Genomic DNA, 21,764 nt, shown 5'->3' on the forward strand with positions numbered 1-21,764 from the left:
CGATCCGGACTCAAGAAGTAAGAGCATGTAGGGTGTTTGTGTCTTGACTTGGAGAAAGTTGGTGAGAAAACGCTTTTGGACATTCTCAAACTCTTTCCAAGTAGACTTCCCGATGCTTCCACCCCACACCTCCACTCCATAAAAAGCACCGGTGTCACCAATGTGTCAAAGAGGTACTTTTTGAGAGCCCAACACTTGATCTCTCCTGCATTGCACATGTTCTCAAATGCATAATAAGCCCTCTTTCCGGCTTCCAAGCGACGCATTGCACAATCCTTCCATTTATGATTGGATGGAACCTCAAGGCCAAGGTACTTGAAGTGATCTACCACTTCAAGTTTCTCATTGTTGTATACAATGCATGGATTTTCGTCATTGAGGGTCTTTACAAGCATAACCTTGGTTTTGGATCCATTCACGATCAGCCCGCTATGTAGGCAAAAGCGTTCCAAGACACTCATAAGCTTTTGTGCATCTTCTAAGGTATGTGCCAAGAGCACTACATCATCGGCATAAAGCAAAAGCATGATCACCGCATTTCCAATCTTAACCTCTTCTATGCCTTCTTGCTGCATAAAATCAAGAACCATGTATTCCAATTCATCAATGAGTAGCCCAAAGAGGGTTGGGGAAAGTGGGCATCCTTGTTTGACACCAATAGTGCTTGCAAAAAATTCTGAAATTCCATCTCCCATACGTAATCGACATATCACTTTTTGGTAGATGCGAAAGACTGCATGCATAAATTCTCTCGGCACTTGAAGGCTTTGCATACGTCTCCAAAGATTTCCTCGCGGTACCATGTCAAAAGCTTTCTTGAAATCCACAAAGCAACAATACAACTTTTTTCCTTTCAATCGAGACGCTTCCATAAGAACTCGAAGAGTGACAAGGTGATCAATAGTGCTATGATGCTTTCGAAAACCTGCTTAGCCAAGCGCACGTTTGCCATTCTTTTCAGTCCATTCACTTATCTTCATCTCCATGATACATCCAAATAACTTTGCCATCAAAGAACCAACCATTATAGTGCGATAGTTGTTCACATTGTTTACATCTCCTCCTTTGTGCAAAGGTTTGATCCAATTTGCACTCCAATCATGAGGCATGCCATACTGAAGTGCAAGGTTAAACATATCGCATATCCAATATCGTGTTTTCTTGCTTGTCCATTTAATCATTTCAGCCTTGACACCTTGAAGGTCACCTGCCTTGCGAGTAGCAAGTTTCTCAAGCGCGCGGCATACATCTTCAATGGTAAAGAAGAGAGACATAAATGGAAGGGAGCTACAACCCTCCATCTTATCAACATTGGGTTGCTCATAGAGGTTCTTACAATGCATATACATATCCTCAAGAGTCAAGTCACCAAAGCTCTCAACGCGCTTGCCTTTTAGATTTTGCCAAAACTTGCCACATGCATGTGCTTTCTCTTGTGCTAAAAGAAGTTGTTTTTCGACTTCCCACCTTCTTCTCTTCTTTTGAACAAGTGCTTTGTATGTGTGTGAACATTCTAAGTAAACTTCCTTGTCTTTGATTGCATCCAATCTTAGCAAGTGTTTTCGGGCTTGACTACATTCCATGTCAAACCATTTCTTCTTGGTGCTACCCTTATTAGACCTTTTGCAAGACATGTGTTTCACCGAAAAGCATTCCTTCGCACAAGAGAAAATTACTTCTTTGAAAACTTTCCACTTGCATTCTAATGTTGGGCTCCCTTGATGCTCTATCATGCTTAACATTTGGTCCACCATATCAGCATATATAAGTGCTCGTTTGAAGTCTAGACGTAGGTACAAATGATTCACATCATGATTGGAGGCTACATGCTCGGGCCGTTTACCACACTTGAGGTCAATACATAACATCCTATGATCCGATTCCGGATTCCATTCACCAAGTGTAAAGCTTTGTATGCATTCTAGAGTGGCTTCTGAGAACAACATATAGTCAATCACGCTAGCACCATTGTGCTTTCTACATGTAAAGTCATTGGTGCCTTGCCATAGAGATACACCATTTGCAATGAGCATTCCGGTACTATTGCACATATGTAGAAGTGACTTTCCATAGTGATCCACTTCTTTTGCATCATTAGAACTTCGATTATACATGTATGAGTCATCCACTCTTCTTGATACATGCGGCATGTCAACTTGTTGTGTGTCGTGTTGTAACATATTTGTGCGAGCATTCATGTCTCCAAAAACAATGACTTCACCTTGATCCTTGTAATGAGCAATGTCTTCCTCTAGTTCAACAAAGGGCTGATCTCTATCCATATTCAAGCGAGCATAAAAGTTGGAGTCATAGTGAGGAATGTAGCAGCCGGCCACAAACATGACTTGACCATTTGGTGGGCTGATTTTCAGCCATAAGTAGCGTTTATACTTATCTTCTTTGACAATGGAAACATCTTTCAAACCCTTTTTGGTCATACATGCTACGCCTCCTTAGCCTCTTCGTTGCTTTGCATTTTTGGCCCACATCAAAGAATGTACATCGTATTTGTCAAATCCAAGAATTCGTTGCGCATCATGCTTCCATGTTTCGACAAGAAGTATCACATCGGAGTCATTGGTAAGCTCATCAATGCCAATTCCCGCATTCCATGGATACCCGTTACAATTCCAAAAGCTTATTCGCAAGCGTGAGTTGGTCTCATAGATTATGTGTCCCTATTTGTTGGGTGGACTTGCATCCTCCTCAAGTGACTTTTCTTCTTGAGATGATACCTTAACCTTCTTGCTTCTTTCCTCGTATGCTTTGCGACGTACATTTTGTTGCATAAGAGTGCGATCCTCGTATACATTACAACCCGTTCCTTTGAGGTAGATCCAACCATTGTCAAGGATGATCTTTCTCTTTACCTCATCAGCCATGGTACATACAATAGGTCTTTCTCCCGAGCGAGGGACTCCTTGTTTTCCAACTCGATGTGCACCATAAGCCATGATTCCTGACATGCCAAAGTGTGTAGCAAAAAACTCTTCAATAGCAACCGCAAGAGATTGGGGTGTTTCCATGCTTTCCTCCTTGATTCCACGAATGACGATGTTCTTTGAGCGTTTTTGTCGTTCTTGCAATTCTTGAGTGTCCACATTCTCTACATTCTTTGCTTGGACAACGGCTTGCGTGATAGGAGATGTAGAAACCACATTATCCTTACATATATCAGCCCATGATTTGGATGCATTTCTCATCTCACATACATCATGTCGTATTGTATCTATCGTTTCCTCTTTCAATACATGATCACTCTCAACTTTGCTCAAGCGCTCTTTCACTACATTCATGTCCACAAGAGAGCGTTTACATTCTTGAACTTCATTCTCAAGATGCATCAAGCGTGTTGTTTGCATTTCAAGAACCTTCTTGAGGTGCTCATTCTCCACAACGAGAACTCTTAAAGTACCATTCTCCATTGCAAGTGCGCGCAACTCTTCACCTTGCTTGTTGACGGTTTCTTGTAACGAGATCAAGTAAGCCATGGTCATTGCTTCCGTTGTTGTAGACGATGTGGTTGGATTAGCATCCAAATTCCTTGGAGATTTTGCATCATTCTCCATGGCGAGTGTGGCTTTTCCACCCTTGCGAGTTTTGTCTGACATTGCCTTCAAGTCGGCAACAAAAACGCAAAGTTTTGACAGTTTTTTCAGTTCTGAGATGCTGTTACAGCAAAGCCTTTCATTACACAGAAAAATTATGTCTTTACATCAATGCGTAGAGGGCTTCGTGCTCTTCGATTGAGGCTATAGATCACCTAAATCGGAGTTCGGATGAGCAAGTTATGGTCAAAAGAGTGAACTGCTGCCTACTAGGTCAAAAAACGGCTGTGTGTGTGTGTGTGTGTGAGAGAGAGAGAGAGATTCACTTAGAACACTTCAGAAAATTCAATCACAATTTAATTGAGTCGACACGGCCTGGCGTACTTCCCTGCCCAGAGAGATTGGCCCCAAAGATTGGCGCCCCTTTTCGGTATTTCTTTTTGTATTAACAATTGAGCAAGTACAATTGCCCTGGGCTCTCCTCTGCTCACCGGCTCGTCAGCTCTGAATGAGCCAGAGAGAGCCTAGGGTTTACATAAAAAGCTTTAGTTCAAAAAGCATCTGGGGCAACATCTACCGCCCAAAACAGCCAACGCAATTTACGCTTTTCCGTACAGTCTGCCACATCACCTCAGCCAGCGCATTATGCGGAAATTCTGTACATTGTGCCACATCAGCAGTCAGTGCAACTTGCAACGTCCGTACAATTGGGCAGTCCACAGCAGTTTATTCACTTGTGTCCCTTGGCCCCCCTCGGTTGGGGCCTATATTGGCCCCAAAGACTGCCGCCCCTTTTTGGTATTTCTTTCTGTATTAACAATTGAGCAAGTACAATTGCCTTAGGCTCTCCTCTGCTCATTGGCTCGTCAGCTTTAATGAGCCAAAGAGAGCCTAGGGTCTTATTTAAAGGCCCTTGGCCTTGGAAAAGCAGTTTACATGAAAAGCTTCAAAATCTGCCGCGCAAAACAGCCAGCACAATTTACGCTTTTCCGTACAGTCTGCCACGTTAGCATTCAGCAGTCTTTGGGGCCAATCTCTCAAGATGATTTTGATTTAAGTATGGAACTAATGTTTTATGGAAGATTCTGCTATTTGTGAACAGATAACAGCATTGAGAATGAGATGGTGATGATTTTGGAGCAGTGACAGCTCCCGAATGATCCTAATATCGAATCATGATTTTGAATCACGACTGATTCAATGGACTTGTCATGAGCGCATCAAGAGTTTCTGCGCGATGAGATGGCCACACAGCTAGGTCTGAATGATTGGAGCATTCTATTCAGTATTGACTTAGTGATGGATTGGGATCCCCGAAAATGATTACTCGCACACACCAGTGTTGGAATACAGATGGAATAATCACTCGCACACAACAGTGCTTAAGTGCAGAAGTCTATGGACATGATCGCAATATTAGATTAGTCAATCCGACATCAGTGAGATCTGAGATAGATCTAGATGCGATTGCTAAATACGTTGCCAGGAATCATGGTCCTAGATCATAACGAACTCTATGGACATGATCGTGATATAGGATTAGTTAATTGACATCATTGAGGTCCGGTGCGGATCTAAATGCGATTGCTAAATACGTCGCCAGGAATCACGGTCCTAGATTCTATGTGATGTGATCTGAATGTGATGTGATGTGACTGTCGTCTTTGTGCAAGTGTTGGATTTGTGTCGTCTAGTGTATCCGTACTTAGAGTCAGTGTCTACTGAACTTGTTTATGGCTTATGTCTAATTTTGCATGCGTAATCGAGGGCGATTACAATTCTTTCAAGAGAGGGGTATGTCACAAAATGATAACGTGGCCATGCTACCCAAACGAACACACACCTACACCCGTGTCAGATTGATGATGTGGCAGAACACCACGGACTACCTGGAAATTGCACTGACAGACTGATGATGTGGCAGCTCCGTAAATTGCGTTGACAGCACGTACAGAATTCCACAATTCATGTTGATGCTTTTTAGGGCAGATTTAGGAGCCAATTGCTTTTTGGACCAATTGCTTTTGAGTTTAATTGCTTTTGGCATCCCTTGCAAGAATAAAAGGAGCCCAAGGGGCCTCACTCTTAAGAGAATCTGTCACAAACTGGTGACGTGGCAGAGCCACCCGGACACAAACACACACTCCCTGCAAACACACACTCCCTGCAGGCTGCCGGGAAAATGCGACGACAGGCTGACGTGGCACTGTACGGACGGCCCCTTTTCGCGTTGACTTGCTGAGGTGGCAGGGCGTACAAATTTCCGCGAATCCCGCTGGCTGTACGAATTTTTGAAAATCGCGTTGGCTGCTTTTGGGGCCTCCTGGGTGGTTGGGTGGTTCAGACTCAAATCAATCAGCTTTTGGACACGAAAAATCAATCCAAAAAGCAATTGAAAACGTGCAACAAGGGGACTGACTGACTACCTTGGTTATTTGGGCCGTCAATCTTCTTTTGCATTAGCAAGAAAGCAGAAGAAGCGTGTACGTTTTGAAGGACTGCCCAGTTCTTCTTCTGGCAATTCTTCTAGCTCTTCTGACTCGAGCGAGGAGGACAGAAAAGGCGAAAAGCGAAGCAAAAGGCAAAGCTTCGGAAAGGGCAAGAAAAAGGCAAAGAAACCCAGATTCCATCCAGTTTCTGACAGCTCTACAGAAGGAGTCATCCTCTGACAGTTCGAACTCCAATGACCATATGTTTTATGCAAAGAAGAAGCACTTCTACAGAGCCAACCAATATGACTTCCTTGAAGACAAGAGCAAGAAAGCAAAAGAATTTAAAAGTGGAAAGTCGATATAATTTGAATCCTTTTATGGATTTCGAGATGCTCCGAGGGCTTTGGCCTTCATCCAGCGGTTTGACATAGCTTTCTCTGGAGGCCATTACTCAGAGCACTCCAAGAATAGGAGGGTTGCATCTTTTCTCAAAAGAAATGCTCGAACATGGTGGTCCACCCTTCTCCTGAGGAAAAAATCTCCAGTCAAGTGGTTAAAGTTCAAAAGGCTCTTTATTTCTTCTTGGTTGATCCAGGAGTACAAACGGGATATAAGAACCGCTTGGAACCATCTCCGGATGACCAAGGGAGATTCTTTGGACGCTTATTGTGAGAGGTTTTGGGACTCTTTTCTATCAACCTCTTCATTTAAGAAGGTCACCTTTAAGGAACAGATTGAGCGGTTTTGCTGTGGACTCCCGGTTTTGCTGTGGACTCCCTACAGAGATCCGAGATTACTGCCTTGAACAAAAATCGAATTCTATTTAAGAATTCATGGGTCATGCAAAAGGAGGTTTCTCGATAGATTCGGGAAATTTGACTTACCCCACTGATGAGATCTTGACTCAGAGAACCAGACAGACCTCCAACAATGAAAGTAGAAAGAAAAAGGATTCCCAAGAAAAGAAGGATACACGACCCCGACTGACTCTTCGAGAAAGGGCTAACTATATCAAAGAGGGGAAGTGTTTTGGTTGCGGGGAACAAGGGCATATCTCCGCAAAATGCCTTGGAAAGCCACAGCAAGGACCGACTGAAGACAAGCCAAAGAGTTCTAGAGCAGCAGAGGAACGTGTCAAAAAAGGCAAGATGAAAGCAGGACTAGTACCAGATTGCATGGGTACTAACCCAAGCCAGATAGATGAAAGTACAAAACTTTGCCGAGCTTGGGGCAAAGTGAAAGATCAAGAAGCCCTGATTTTCTTCGATGGAGGAGCCAAGGCCAGCTTCATTTCACCCATGAATTGGCAGCGCAGCTCGAGATTGCACCCGACACGATGGGACCACCAACAGAAGCAGTTATAGCAGCAGCCGGACGGGACATAGCCATTACACCTATCATTGGCAAACTTGGGTTCCATTGTCAGTAAAATTGAGCCTTGGTGCACATAGGTTAGGATCACACACACAAAGGCTGAGGATCACACACACAAAGAGGACTTGCAAATTCTTGCCATCGTTGTACTCAAGCTCAATTAATGAACAAATATCCAACCAATACACATAAAATTGAACCTTGGTGCACAAAGGATGAGGATCTCACACACAAAGAGGACTTGCGGATTCTTGCCATCCGTTGTACTCAAGCTCAATTAATGAACAAATATCCAACCAGGGGCGCTCACAATGGCCATCCAAGGCCACCGACTCTCTTGTGTAAGTGCATCGAGCTCTACCATCTTCTCCAGCTCCCTTCACTCTCTTGTTTAGTTCAGTTTGTTCAATTGCTTTCAATTATTATTCAGGTTTTGCAGAGTTGGCAGTTCAATATGTTTTCTTCTGACCACTCACCAGAAGTGCTTACATGAGACCGAGGACTTCAAAGCCATTGGATATGACTCACACTTGGTATACCCTTTTTTGTTTCACCCATAATACACATAGGCACCGTTGTACATTGTTTTGTTCCATAGCCGATATGGCCCTAAAATATTTTAAAGTTCCCACATTTTTATTTCTCTCTTTGTTAGGAGAAGAATCTTCTGTTAACTATATGCCTGGAGGACGCAAACCCCAAGATAAAAGTGCAACAAATAGCCAATAAGAATAGAGGTGTAGTCCCAAAAACACACAACATTTCTTGGCATTGAGCCTTTCAGATCTTCTAACAACTTTAAGGTTTAGATACATCAAGAGGCTGAATATTCTCCTCATATTATGACATCAGAATAGTTGGATGAATATTATCTCTTCGCGACTACAAGATGGTATTCAATCAGGTGGAGCTTAATCAAGTTCTAGAGAAGTAGATGGTATTGACAATAAAGTAGCTGGGATATCTCGAGGTCACGCCCTACGAGGAGGACCCCTACAATATATATTTGGATATCATCCAGAGCCTCTATCTGCCTCATTCTTCTACACCTCCTTTTCTTTCCCTCTGATTTTTCCTTTGTTGAAGTACCCTAACACTCTTGAGGAGCCTTTCTTCCTTTTCTGCACATCTAATATGTCCTTTGTTGAAGTACCCGTAATACTCACAAGGAACCTTCCTTCTCTTCAGATCGTTTGAGAAGTACCAGCTTCATAAAAGTGGGTACATAGATAAAATGAGAAGGACAATTCTTTAACCCTTATTTAAGTTACGGGATTGTACAACTCACAGGCCTTGAATACAATCTTATAAAGTTCACAGCATGGGACCTTAAGTTACACTGCTGGTCCAAGCATGCATTTATCATGAATTGATGTAGAAGTGGAACCAAATGTAGTGTATGGTATGGATATGTACATAATTTGTATGTTCTGGTTTTATGGTACAGGTTTTAAGATGCGTAAAAAAACGTAACATAGTAAAAAAAAACCTTAAATTATAGAGCATTTCCAAATTACATTCAGAAATTAGAACCAACCTTCAATCAACACACAAGGAACATTCATGGATTGTTTGACATTTACAACGTTCATTAGGACTTCGGCACATAGCATATACCATACTACCACACTTTGAGGAAGTTCTAAAGTTCTTGCAAAAGACAGTGTCAAGCTTTTCTCTTATTAGAAACTAACTTGCCTCTTGGGACTCCAAGTCATGCGATGTGACAGAGAATCGTCCTTTCTTCTGGACAAGTGGCCCCTTTAACTTTTCTTCGTCCTTTTGACCTTAAGGAGGTGAAAAGAACAACCAAAGAAACAAGTTGCTAAGTATTTTGCAATCAAAAAACCTGAAAAACCTTTGTTTTCTTGAGTTGACACTGAGTTTTGAAAAATGTAACAAAACACCCACACACTTGTATTAATGTGTACACATGTGCCCATGCATTTGTGAAAGCCTATAATAGTTCATTTTTGCTCAGTTGAGATGTGCAACTTGTAATATCTTGTTACAAAGGTAATTCTTTATATAACCTATCATATGACAAGCAGTCTGATTGGAAAGTGAAATTTAATGAAGATAAACAAGATCATACCAGTGGATGGCTTGGATGGGTTTGCACCATTTGAAGACGAGTGGCTCTCTAGGGCTGTGCCAGAATACTGTAAAGGGCCACTAAGTGACTTGTCTTTTAATAACTGGGGGGATCGAGCATTTTCCTCCGCAACTTTAATACTTGTTCGAACCTCACTGTTTAAAAGAAAGAAATGAATTATCAGCCTTGATCGTTGATGTGCAATAGTTGGCTTGATAGTACATCGGTATATTATTCAAAAAGCCTGTTCTAGGTCAAAGAAGAGAGGTCTTGACTGAACCACTGGTGTGCCAGCAAACCCTTGCTTAGAAAAAACAATGTTCGCAAAGCAGCACGGAGTACTATATGCCTTCACTCCTCCAGCTTGGAAAACAAGAATCTCGTGAAAAGGAAATATATATGTGACTTCACAAGGTCAACTTAAATTACACACTCAGAACTAACAGAGGGATAAAAGAGATAATGGGGAAGGGAAGAGGGGAGGGCCACCGGGGGTGGGAGGTTTGGGTTTAAAGAGATGCAAAAGCAAATAGTACCAAAAAAAAACATACTCCAGCATTAGGTGTTAGCTATTGATGAGATTGCCCAAAAAGTTTCTTTCTTAGCAGGCAAACAACCTCAAAACCATGCAAATTTAAGAAGCCTTCAGCCCTTTGAATAAGATGCAGTAAGCATATCAAGCAACTCTTGGCCGAGCTAAAAGAAGCATTTCAAATCTGTCAGCACTCTGCAGGCAACATGACCCACATTCTTTAACAAAAACAAGTCTAATGCAAAATCCAGGACCCGCGAGAACAGGTTTGCACAACACAGTCAGCCAAGGGAAACCTAGCATCATATTGGACACCTAAAAAGGCATTCCTATCCTACCTGTCTCCCTCTCTCGTTTCATCAGAATCGGTCACTAGGACTCCACTGGATGCTCGTTGAGAAGGATCTTGTTCCTGCACCCTAGCATCATCTGAAATCAGCTCCATCTTTCTTCCCTTCTCATTCTCCATATTACTACGTCCCATCTCCATCTGATCGCTTCCATTGAGTTTTGTTTCTGCCCCTACTTCCTCTTCTGTCTCCTGTTGTGATATCTTTGAGTTCATCCCTGGTGAATCTGTACTCTCTTGATCCGGATCATCTTCAAAAACATCAAAGCGACCACTGCAGCACGGCATTGATTTCAGGCATGGACCTTAAGTTCCTGCTTGCTCTTTGAGACTGAATTCCACTACAACAATTACTACTTTTGAATGCTTAAAGCAATGGCATAGAGAAGCTCACATGTGCTTAGGCTCTTTCTTTCCCGTGAGAGAATGCTCCAATCTGCAAAAACCATTTGCATCAGTAAAACTGAGTGAACCAGTCGTAAATGCTTGCAGCTTTGAAAAAAGCCACTCATACTTAGTCTGCCTAGCTCAAAACTAATAATAAAAATAAAATCTGTCTTCCATGTCAAGCAGTAGAATATAAAATAGTAATGAGTTTCAAACCAGCACGAAACCTTAATTACATGTAACTGCTTACCTGGATCCATTTGACGCTAGCAAAGGTACTGATTTCCCACGCACAGCTTGCTCACCTGCCTAAAAATTCACACAGAATATCAAACGCATGCATAAGAAAAGGTTAGACCTTCTCAAACCTCAAACACAGCGTTCCAATATAAGCTAGCAATAGATACATACATCCATTGTGCCATCAGCCTTTTCTGATCGAATTTTTGTTGGCTGTAAAAGCATATCAGCATCATTCTCTGAGCAGACTGTTGGTGATAATACCTCAGCTGATTCTCGACCATCGGTATCAAGCTTCTCAACTGTCCCAGAAAAAGGCTCCACATCATCCTGTTAGAGGTATGATTTGGTTTACAATGAGCCCAAAAAATTGTTCGATCAGTAAATCAAAAGCAGCACCACACATAGGATACCCTTAAATCCATCACAAGCAAAGAGTTAAAACACAATCAATGAAAGGAAAACAAACACTGATAAAGCTTGCTATCTACAGATCGCCTATGACTGAAAGTGACAAGACAATCTTACTATTCATCTGTTGCAAGTTCTGCACCAGATAGTATATCAATCATACCAGGGCGGCTTGAGCCTTCAAGTCCTCTAAGTCAAAATTCCATGCGCTGACACCACGCTTGTACTCATTTTGAGATCGTTCCTCTTGTTCCCCATAAGGCATTTTCTTCTGAGCCAGACGCGCAGCATCCTTGACCTGTCAAAACTTTCATTGAAATAGAACAATCAGAACAATACTCTTTTTCGTGAAACCCCTTGAAAGATCATCAATGCCTTATAAGATAAGAGCCTACACAAACCTTCAAATCATTCACCCGTTCCCAGAGAGGAGGAAGGGGACCCAATATTGTGCGTGCAACATACTCTGCAGGACGAGTATGCTTGAAGAAAGAATGCTTGAGTAATTTTTCTGCACTTGGTCGCTTTGTTGGGTCTTTTACAAGACACATAGCTATCATCTCCTTGAATGACTGTCAATCACAAGCATGAGAACAGGATTAATTACAAATGATTTTGGTAATTCAAGATAATAACATCTGGCTTACCTTCGAAAAGCGTTTGTCTCTTTCGTAGTCAAGGCCAGGTGGTGCATTCTGTAGCGTCATGAGAAGGACCTGCAAAAAGACATATTAAATGTATGCACATATACAATCTCGAGCAAAAGGTGCGTATCCAAATTTACGTGCAGAATGCAATTTATGACAATATTGTACACTAAGTCAACAATCTGAGCAGCAAGAAACAAATCTATCTAGAAACCTTCATGGGAGGGTACTTCGAAAACGGGGCATGCCCATGTGCTAGCTCCAAGGCTGTGATCCCAAAGGACCATATATCAGCCCTGCAAAAGGTAAAATTCATAATTTTCAAGAAGAAAAGCTAAATTGCGCACCCAAGCATAAAGTTATTTTACTGTTTGTGGACCAAACAATACATCAAAGACCTGGTGATCGGTCCACGATGGTAGCATCAGACACAGGACATGCCCCTTTATGCCTACCTCCTCTTTGTTTAAAGTTTGGATTTCATTAGGTGAGACAAGAAGCAATGTGAAAAACTTGACAACTTGCAAGTAGACTTCAAGTTGAATTTACGAGTGGATCAAAACCTTCATGTTTCAATTGAAAAAGGTACCATATTGACTCACTTGAAATCGTAGCCATGTACTTGCTCCATCACTTCAGGTGCCATCCTGAAAGTGAAAACTCATTTTAATCTCTTAATGCATTGCAAAGATTGGCCAAATGATAGGTTTAGAATGATGTCTCATAAGATTGATTCATACCAGCATGGGGTCCCAACAAAAGTATTTCTGGCCCTTTGCCTATCACCTGTGTCAAACATGCATGCTGAGACACCGAAGTCTCCTAGTTTCACAGCTCCACTACCATCAACTAGAATGTTTCCTGCCTGAACACCACAAAGAGATGGCACAGACAAAACGATAGAGAAGCCAAAAAAATTCCATCGACATGTTAAAGACTAAATATTTTATTCCACAACATTATGAAGCCAAGCAGCCACCGGAAGAAAGGTACTTCGAACAGAGAGAAGATTCTGCAACATCGATTAAAAAATAATAATTTGAAGAACTTTGTGCTTACTAAATGCACCCAAAACAAACTAAAGAATTTATTTTTAAGCACTTTGAAAAACACGATTCACAAAAGCAAGATAATATCATATAGCTTCTAAGTTTGAATGACCAGGAGGAGACAAGGAAATCCTTGAGTTTACCTTCACATCGCGATGGATATGACCCTGATGGTGCAAATATTCTAGAGCCTTTAAAGTCTCCTTTAGGAATGAAGCTATAATGGGTTCTTCAAATCCATCAGGGTATGCAGACTGCATGATATGTAAGCATGAACCTCCTGCCATGTACGGCATCACAACCCACAAGCTGCGGTCCACCACAAAGGAACAATACGATTTGACCACATTTGGATGATTGATCAAACTCATGGTTTGAGCCTCTCTGCGTATATCATCCTGGCAACGACAAGGCGTGCATCAACCTTAAGAAACTCAACTAGAGAGTAAAATCCATAGCATCAATCATTCTATGAGCCTTCACATCTAGCATAAGTCCTTCAACAAGGTACAAAAGCACATGCGTAAATTGAATAGGGTGCTTGCATTCACATATCTCAATCTCAGAATGCTTCTCACCTATTTTAATACTGTAGACAGCACAATAGTCATGAGGCAAACACTTTTGACAGAAGACACTTTATTTCTCTACTTCCCCCATGAAAATTGAAAACGTCTCAGCCAACCTGAATGACGTACAGCCATCCAAACTAAATAAGCAAGCAAAGATGATAATTGCTTTTGATAGGCCTACATGCACCTAATGATGCATCAATGTGTTTGTCAAAAAACCAGGCATGATGCATCAATCTAAAGCAAGTACCCTCCCTACCTTTTGCCAGTCCGTTTGACCAACTTGATCTTGTGTGAGCTCCAAGAGCAAAAACCCTGGGCATCTAAAAGGAGCTATTAATGTTTTTCATGGAATCCAAGTTCCTCCCCAAAGAGAGAGTGAACCCCTGACTCAGACCTCATGGTAGCCACCCAATGGCAGACATTATGCTGGAGAATAATGGCTGGATTGTGTGACCAAAATTAGCATATCTATTCCTGATGTGGTAGTCACGCATACCCCTAGTAACTTTCCTAAAATTGCACATTTTCCCATTTTCATTCTGTTTGCACTTTTCCCACTCCCATACACATACTCTTTCCCAAACTTCACAAGCTTTCCATTTCCGTTTGTCTCGTTTCTATTTGTGACAAAGTGGTGACATGTCATGATCGTACCAGACCGGAGAGAGTAGAGCCCGGAACGTTATCACCCAAGTTACTGTGCAGTTGACATGGCCAATGACATGGCTGATGATACATATTGCTGATGTGGCATGCTGACATGACTGATGACGTGGCATAACGTACGGAAGGTGCATGGCTACTTTTATGTTGGGATGCTGTTTTTTAGGTGCATGACTTAGTGCTTTTGAGTGAGAGTTATTGATATCATATAATTGTGCTTTTGCGCATTGCTGTTAAAAAAAAAGGACTTTTAAGTTGCTTGTGGCCACCCATAACAAGAAACATCGTTTCTTGCCCAAAGAAACAAACTGCCATTTCCCAGCCGTTTTCGACTCCTTTTATTCTGCAATCAATCCTCATTTCGCCTACATACCATTTTTATGCGACTATGCTTCTTTGTATGCAAACTTTGCAAATTGCAATCTGTGTATACTCCTCTCTCTCTGTTCAGCAAGTACTTGAAAGTTGAGAGTGACTTGTGGCTTCTAAAGACACTTATTGTGGCTTGTGGGCATTTTGGATGGTTCTATGTCTGGCTTTGCGTATGTTCAAGTTCTATAGTGCTTTGTGCACTATGTTAATTTTTAAATTTGAAAAAACACTACATTTCTTGTCTGTTTTGGTCTTGACCAAAACTCTGGTTCTTCCGTTTGGGTGGTGACTATGCTTTTGGGGTTAAGTGCCTATAAAGAGACGTCAAGGTATCATTGGTTCTCAAATTGCAACTCAAAGATTTTACCAAATTGTGAGTATGATCACTTGGGAAAGCTGTAACCACAACCCTTCAATGAAATAAAGAAATAACGCCAGGGGATCCTGGTTGAGGGATCGATGCCTCTATCGACCATGAAAGCAGCGCCCCTTAATCATAAGGAAGAAGAGTAGTCGTACGAGTATGTGGAAGAGAAAGCGGAAGAGCACAAAGAGCAAGAACGCCAACAATTTGATACCCATCGAGCTCTTTCTTTCATACAAGAGTTTAACACCAAAGTATGAAAGGTGGCATCTTTTCTCTTCTTTATAGCAACGGACTGACCAAGTGGGTGGAATTCAAGAAATTGTTTTCTTCCTACTGTCGACACAGACGTATGAGCAAGACTTGATTACAGCATGGAAACATCTGAAGATGTGGGAAGATGATACTTTGGCTACTTATAGTCAACGTTTTTGGGATACCTGCTTCTTTTCACAAGCAATGGACTTACGTCCCTTGACTTACGAGATCACGGATGAGCCAATGTCCAAGTCATCTGAGAAAGAGTCTTTTAGGGAGAAGAAGGGCAAAAAGCACAAGAAGAAATCCTATGGACAAGGTCCCATAAGTTGGTAAAGACTGCTTTATAGGTTTGCCCCCTGTAACGGGGACAAGCACCACGTGCGAATGGAAAAGAACAGATTGAACAACTTTAAGCACTTCAAATAACAAATGAATTGAAAGAGATTGACGACACACGAGACGAGGAGTGGCGGAGTTCCACCCCGAGAGAGCACTAGCCCCAAACCTTATTGCCCCTTTCGGTTATAGCAGGCCTACAGTTACAGTGTCACTTGCACTGGATAGACAGTTACAATTAGAGTTTATCTTTGTTCACACTGGGTAGACTCTCGTTGGGTTCACATTAGGTGGACTCTCGTCGTCGCGCAGTGACACATGGCAGATACATGGAGTGGTGGTCTAGTGGACACCGTGGCCAATTCGTCACCACCACAGTTTGGCGATAGATGTAGCTGGACTGTCAATGATATTTTGTTAGCTGTTGTCTCTTCTTTATGATTGTATATATGCTCAATTGTTCTAGTCATGGAGTACACACTCTCTATTGTCTCGAGTCTAGAGTCTTGGGTCAATTATCAATTTAGCACTTGCACGTCTGCACTCTCCCTGCACATTTGAGCCTCGACACCCCATTGTACCCGTGAGTTTTGGGCATGGAGATGAGTGTGCTGCCATGCCAGAGTCTGTGCTCGTTCGTTTGAGTTAGTCGAGTCCCATGTTGTTCAGGGCATACTGTTGAGTCGTTGCGTTGCTCTTTTATTCATTGTTTTCAGTGTTTCATTCTGTGGAGTGAGGTTTCACGCACATTGCACTAAGGAGCACCCACTGTAGAGAGCACGACACATTATTCCCGCTATAGGTGCTCTCATTTGTGATTGAAGTCTCGCTCCATTGAGCCTACAGGTCGAGGAGCTAGCTGGTTTAAGCTCTCGCCTGTGTTGGTCTGCTAGTCTCGACTGCTCTCGAGGAGCTAGCTGGTTTAAGCTCTCGCCTGTGTTGGTCTGCTAGTCTCGACTGCTCTTGTCCAGCTTAGTCTCGTCTAGCTTCCCCTCGACCAGCTTAGTCTAGACTAGTTTAGTCTAGACCAGCTGGTCTAGTTGTCTCTCGTCCAAGTCTAGCCAAGTGGTCTAGTCACTCACCCTAGTCTAGTGGAATCTCGCCCAATGTTCAGTAAGTTAAAGACCTTTGTGCCCAAAGCTTGGGTGGGCTTCTGATTATTATTGCATGACACGTACGAGGCAATCCAAAGATCGACAAAGTCCACTACTGAGTCCTTTGAAGTACTACCATCAAAAGTGCCAGCCCTTTGTGCCGAGTAGAAGTCCACTATCCGCGTTACCCTTGCCTTCCTACGCGACTACCTCCACTCCCTCAGCCAGTTCTTCACCTCCCAAGTCACCTTCCCTAGTATAGTTCTCACCCACTGTGTTACAGCAACCTCTTGAGCAACAAGCTCAAGAGCAGATAGCCATGGAGGAGCTGACGAGCGTTCTGGCTAAGGTGAACATGAAGTTCCCGACTTTCAAAGGTTTCTCCACAGAGGATGTAGACAACCATGCTAGAAGATTTGTATCCCTCTACAAGGGTCGTGGTCTCAACAGAGAGGACACCTACCTAGTACTCTTCCCATCAACCTTGGATGGCTTAGCAAAAAAATGGTACAATCAATTTGCAGAGAACTACTTTATGACTTGGGCCACATTACGAAAGCAGTTATGTGAAGCTGTCAGACCAAAGGACTTCCAAGAGAAGGTTCTGGATGAGTTGGCCAACCTGATGCTCCAAACAAATGAGACTTTTGCAGAACTCGTGATCAAAACCAAGTCTCTGGCCACCAAGCTTCCTTAGCAACCAGGTGATTTATGGTTAAGAAGTGGGTGGAGAAGGCTCTTCCCAAGGCTTCTCAGCAAAAACTCCGAGAGAGTCTCCGACCTAATGTAACCGGCCCGTAGGGCGGTGGACTTTGGCTTTCACTCGAAACTTTACTTTAAGCTTTAACACATAGAGAAACCTTGCAAAAGGAACCTGTAACGGGAATCAAAGGACACACAGATCAGAAGCTAGAATGCTCCGAGCACCCCAACAACCTGTAGGCCCCAAAAATTGGTGCCCCTTTCGGTATTTGTTTATTCCTTTAGAGGGTAAAGTTACAAAATTAGTGTCCTGGGGATTTTCACCTGTATCCAACTAGATTACACCTGTTTTGGCAAAATTTCGGCAACATAACGGCCCCAAAACTCGCCCTGAACAAATCCCCTTCTGGAACTCGCTTCCAAAGACATAAACCCTCTGTTTTCAACCCAAAAACAGCAATTACAGCTCGCTGTATTTACTGGTTTTTACCCTGTTTTCAGCCATAAACAGTCCCGGAACTGTCCTCTAACAGTGGGGCATTGTTCCCAATGCTTCTGGCATCCATGCGGCTGCAAAACAGTCCAAAAGCAGCACATAACCAGCGCTGAAAATGCACCTGTAAGGTGAGGTTATTACCCTCACCGGTGCATGATTTTGAAGCAACAGTTAGCGAATCTTGTTCCTGCTCTTGCCTTGGCATAGAAGCATAAGACCACACAATTGTACATAGGTCAAATGAAGAGCCCTCTTGTGGGGCATCACGTTACTGCACGTAGGGGGGAGAGAGAGCAGCGTAGAGTGTGCTAGACATCACTTCTTGCACTACACTGTACATGAGAGGGAAAGCTTGCACACATTAGCTCTTAACATGTGACAGGTTCTCAATGAAGCATCCCTCCAACATAAATCGAGCGCCCCCTCTTATGTGCTTGACCTGTAATGTATCTGTGAACAAATAGATGCAAAAGGGAAAGACTTCCATGGCTGCCAAAACCTGTGTAACGCTGAAAACGCAGCAAAACGGCCCTGTAAACACGCATCTGATGCCTTCCAATGTTGAAAATGAGCTCCTTGGTCCTAGGTAAAGTCATTGGAAGCTCGAAACTGCAGAAATGGCTGAAAATCAGAGTTATCAGCCTCCAAAACTACTCCAAAAAATCAATTACGCATTCTGTTCTCCCAGACTTGGTAAATTGGCCAAAAAGTGCCACTTGGCACTCATGCATGCAATTTCCTTGCATTGGGCTTCTCGCTTAAAAATCTCTCAACTGGTGCATCAGTTGACTTTGCAGCAGAGTAATAACATGATCCTCTTGTCATTCTAGAGCACATGATGCGAACGTGGCGCAAAATAGAAGTTCCCTAGGAAATGCTTCCATTGGACTCTCACTGGTCATCTGACCATCTTCCAGGGATTTTCTCTTTGTGACCCCACCTTGGCACTGTGCCTCGATTAAGTTAATTTCCTAGTATCCACCAACTTATTAAGTGTGGCGAGGGGACCTAAATGACTTTGAATTGAGCCTAGACACCCTTTTACTACTGAACTTCCAGTGCCGACCAACTTTCTATCTGCGGGTGAAACTATTGTTCCACACTGGCCATACAATGTCCGACCATTTGCAACTTCAAAAAGAGGGTCCCAAAAATTAAACAAAAATCATCAGAAAGAATAACTCGAGTTATCAATTGCCACGTCCTCGTGACATACCACCCTCTTAAAATCGCAAACCTCCTCAATTGTGTGCCATATATACATGACATACATGATTTAGTGTGGTGAGCACCCTTTTATCATCGCATGTATCCGCAAGAAAGACTGTCAAAACGTGTGTACAAATGAGTTAATGAGACCTTCATACTTTTGTCAAACAATGTACACAGCTATTGCACTGAATCCATGAGTACATTTGATGTGCTAGTTCTATCATCACCCCTCCTTTGCAGACGTTGGGTTGGGGCATACGTAGGCTCTAACCCAAAGGCCTCAAGGTAAAGCTACAATACATTTGGTGACTTTGACAGTTCATGCTCTTCCATCCACTTTGCATCCATAAGTGGATACTTCTCGAACTTTACCACATAGCATCTTGCAACCTGTCCCTTAACTTTTACATGTGCAAGAGGCTCTTGCCTCTGCAAACGAGCATAATTCCACAACAGTATCGCGTACTACCCACGACCAAGTAAGCTCAAATTTCAAGATGATTTACCAATGCATCAAAGAATCCAAGCAATTGCCTCAGAGAATCGACGAGCAGCGTGCCACCTGGCAAATCCACATCACTCCCGCAGGAGATCTAGTGGCCAATCTACCACCGTAAGACCTCTCGCTATCTCATCTTGGTTCATACTTGCAAACCCTAAAAACGAAGCAGAAAATCAGCCCTAATTTGACCACTTTTTGGCAGGGCAAACGCTGAAAAGGTAATGTAGGAACATGCGGAATTTCCTGTGTAACCTGTGAAGAGGGACCCTCTTCCATAATGCCCTTCCCTTTGTCGGCCATAGTGGAATCCCGCGTTCCTGTACTCTGTGTCTTCACCACAAATCAACCGAGGCTCACTTTACTTTAAGCTTTAACACACAAAGAAACCTTGCAGAAGGAACCTGTAACGGGAATTAACACTTCAAAGCACACACCAAACAAGTTCTCCAACAAAATTGAAACATAAAAAGCAATCTTGTCATCAATCGAGCTCGAAAAGACGACTGGCTTTCCATCCTGAAACTTGCACCAAAATTTGGGTTAGATTTCTTCCATAAATTTGTAGCCGACCACAGCATGGTCCATAAGCTCTTGAATAGTCGAAACAAGCCTTGACAGACAATGTTCCTGTGGCGGTGATGGTAGTCCCAAGATATACAATCACACTGGATCTCCAAGATTATCAGCTCGAGAAGAGACACCTATTGTGAGATGTCCAAAAATTTGAAATTGTAATCTGCTAGGGTTTTCGTGGCAAGCATTTCAAAATACCCCACTCTACCAGAAGCTACACTTTGAAGAAAGATGTCTGAAGGCATATAACTTCGGGCAAAAAAAATATTCTTGAAAGCTTGTCAAATCCTTGGCGTGTGCGGCTTCGTAGCTATGGATATCCACCACTGTATGACATTGCCTCTGAAAAAAGAACGATGATTCGAAAAAAATAATAATAATAATTGTCTTCCGTTGCAAACGATCTTTATGGCTTATGCCCCGTAAGACAAAGCAATGAAGACAGGAGCGCGCCCGATGCGCGTTGAAGTAAGGGTAGGAGTGGCTAAAAAGTCCGGGGTCGGGACACGAAGATTCTATAGTAGACTTTCCAGTAAACTGCCACCTTGCTCTGTCTGCCCTTTGATAGGACCGGTATGCTTTCAAAAAAGCACACACCTAAAGCTTTGATACCACCGTAACGGGGACGGGGCACCACGTGACAACGGAAATGTCGCGTCACACATCCACCCCTATGTGTCCGTGGACAAGCTACAGCATGATCAGGGTTCAGTCAGTCCAATCAATCTAGATTAGAAGTGATCTGGCACTTTGGTGAGTCTATTCGTAGACTGTGCATGCCTAGTCACTTAGTGTAGATGCATATCCTCTGGTTGCACACAGCATGATCATCAATATTCCCATCAGAATCCATTAGAGTCAGTTAGGGGATTTTTCCAGTGCATTTAGCCTATTTTTCCTATTTTTGACATTTTTCACTTATTATTTTTAAGTGACTTTCCAACAAAAGTAGGTAGGGCAATTTTGCTAAGTTTGTATATAAGCAAACCAAAGCTAGCACTCTTGGACAGATGAGCAAGGAGCACAACAGGCCCCAGGCAACAGGTACTCTCTCTCTCTCAGCAAGAACCCCTCAGCACCCACAAGCGCCTGGCATTTTTGGTTCATACCCTCATCGCCAGCATACCCTAGACCTAGCGTTTTCCACTAACGCCACCAAGGCTGCCCATCCAACGTTTTTCAGCTTTGAACATAGCAGGTGTACCAACGTTTTTGTAACAGACTTGGACACTCCAAGTCAAGAATCAACCGCGACAACACCAAATAACCACTTCAAAACAATTCATAGATCACAATAGATTTGCACTGGCCTGGCAGGGGTTCCGTGCCTAGAGATATTGGCCCCAAAGACTGGCGCCCCTTTCGGTATTTCTGTTTATATTAATCAGATCAAAGTACAAGAGTGTGGCTAGGGTTTCACTCTCAGACTCTGCGTCCAAATGCTATGAGAAGTGAAGCCCTCTCCACGTATTTAAAGGTACAAGGGATGCCAAAAGCAGAGCCCCAAAAGCTTTTCAAAATAGAAAGCATCAGTTCTTTCTCTCTCTCTC

At 42.8% G+C, this 21,764-nt stretch overlaps 1 protein-coding gene across 4 annotated transcripts in view; it reads right to left on the reverse strand.

Moving 5' to 3' along the window:
* The window catches only part of LOC147458106 (uncharacterized), a 108,882-nt gene that overhangs the window by 43,759 nt on the left and 43,359 nt on the right, over positions 1 to 21,764 (reverse strand). For 3 of the 4 annotated variants that reach the window (XM_086512845.1, XM_086512844.1, XM_086512843.1), the window contains exons 2-14: positions 13,208 to 13,462; positions 12,756 to 12,880; positions 12,618 to 12,662; positions 12,230 to 12,311; positions 12,016 to 12,084; positions 11,770 to 11,940; positions 11,532 to 11,666; positions 11,129 to 11,287; positions 10,968 to 11,026; positions 10,725 to 10,766; positions 10,320 to 10,604; positions 9,450 to 9,604; positions 9,053 to 9,141 (exon numbers count right to left, since the gene is read on the reverse strand). In XM_086512845.1, coding sequence (XP_086368971.1) covers positions 9,053 to 9,141; positions 9,450 to 9,604; positions 10,320 to 10,604; positions 10,725 to 10,766; positions 10,968 to 11,026; positions 11,129 to 11,287; positions 11,532 to 11,666; positions 11,770 to 11,940; positions 12,016 to 12,084; positions 12,230 to 12,311; positions 12,618 to 12,662; positions 12,756 to 12,880; positions 13,208 to 13,462 — 1,671 coding nt within the window. The remainder of the gene's footprint in view (positions 1 to 9,052; positions 9,142 to 9,449; positions 9,605 to 10,319; positions 10,605 to 10,724; positions 10,767 to 10,967; positions 11,027 to 11,128; positions 11,288 to 11,531; positions 11,667 to 11,769; positions 11,941 to 12,015; positions 12,085 to 12,229; positions 12,312 to 12,617; positions 12,663 to 12,755; positions 12,881 to 13,207; positions 13,463 to 21,764) is intronic. The other variant, XM_086512846.1, reaches the window with a different exon arrangement.

The sequence above is a fragment of the Adiantum capillus-veneris genome, chromosome 5 (genome assembly GCF_014529385.1).
Source record: "Adiantum capillus-veneris isolate H3 chromosome 5, ASM1452938v2, whole genome shotgun sequence".
Lineage (NCBI taxonomy): Eukaryota > Viridiplantae > Streptophyta > Polypodiopsida > Polypodiales > Pteridaceae > Adiantum > Adiantum capillus-veneris.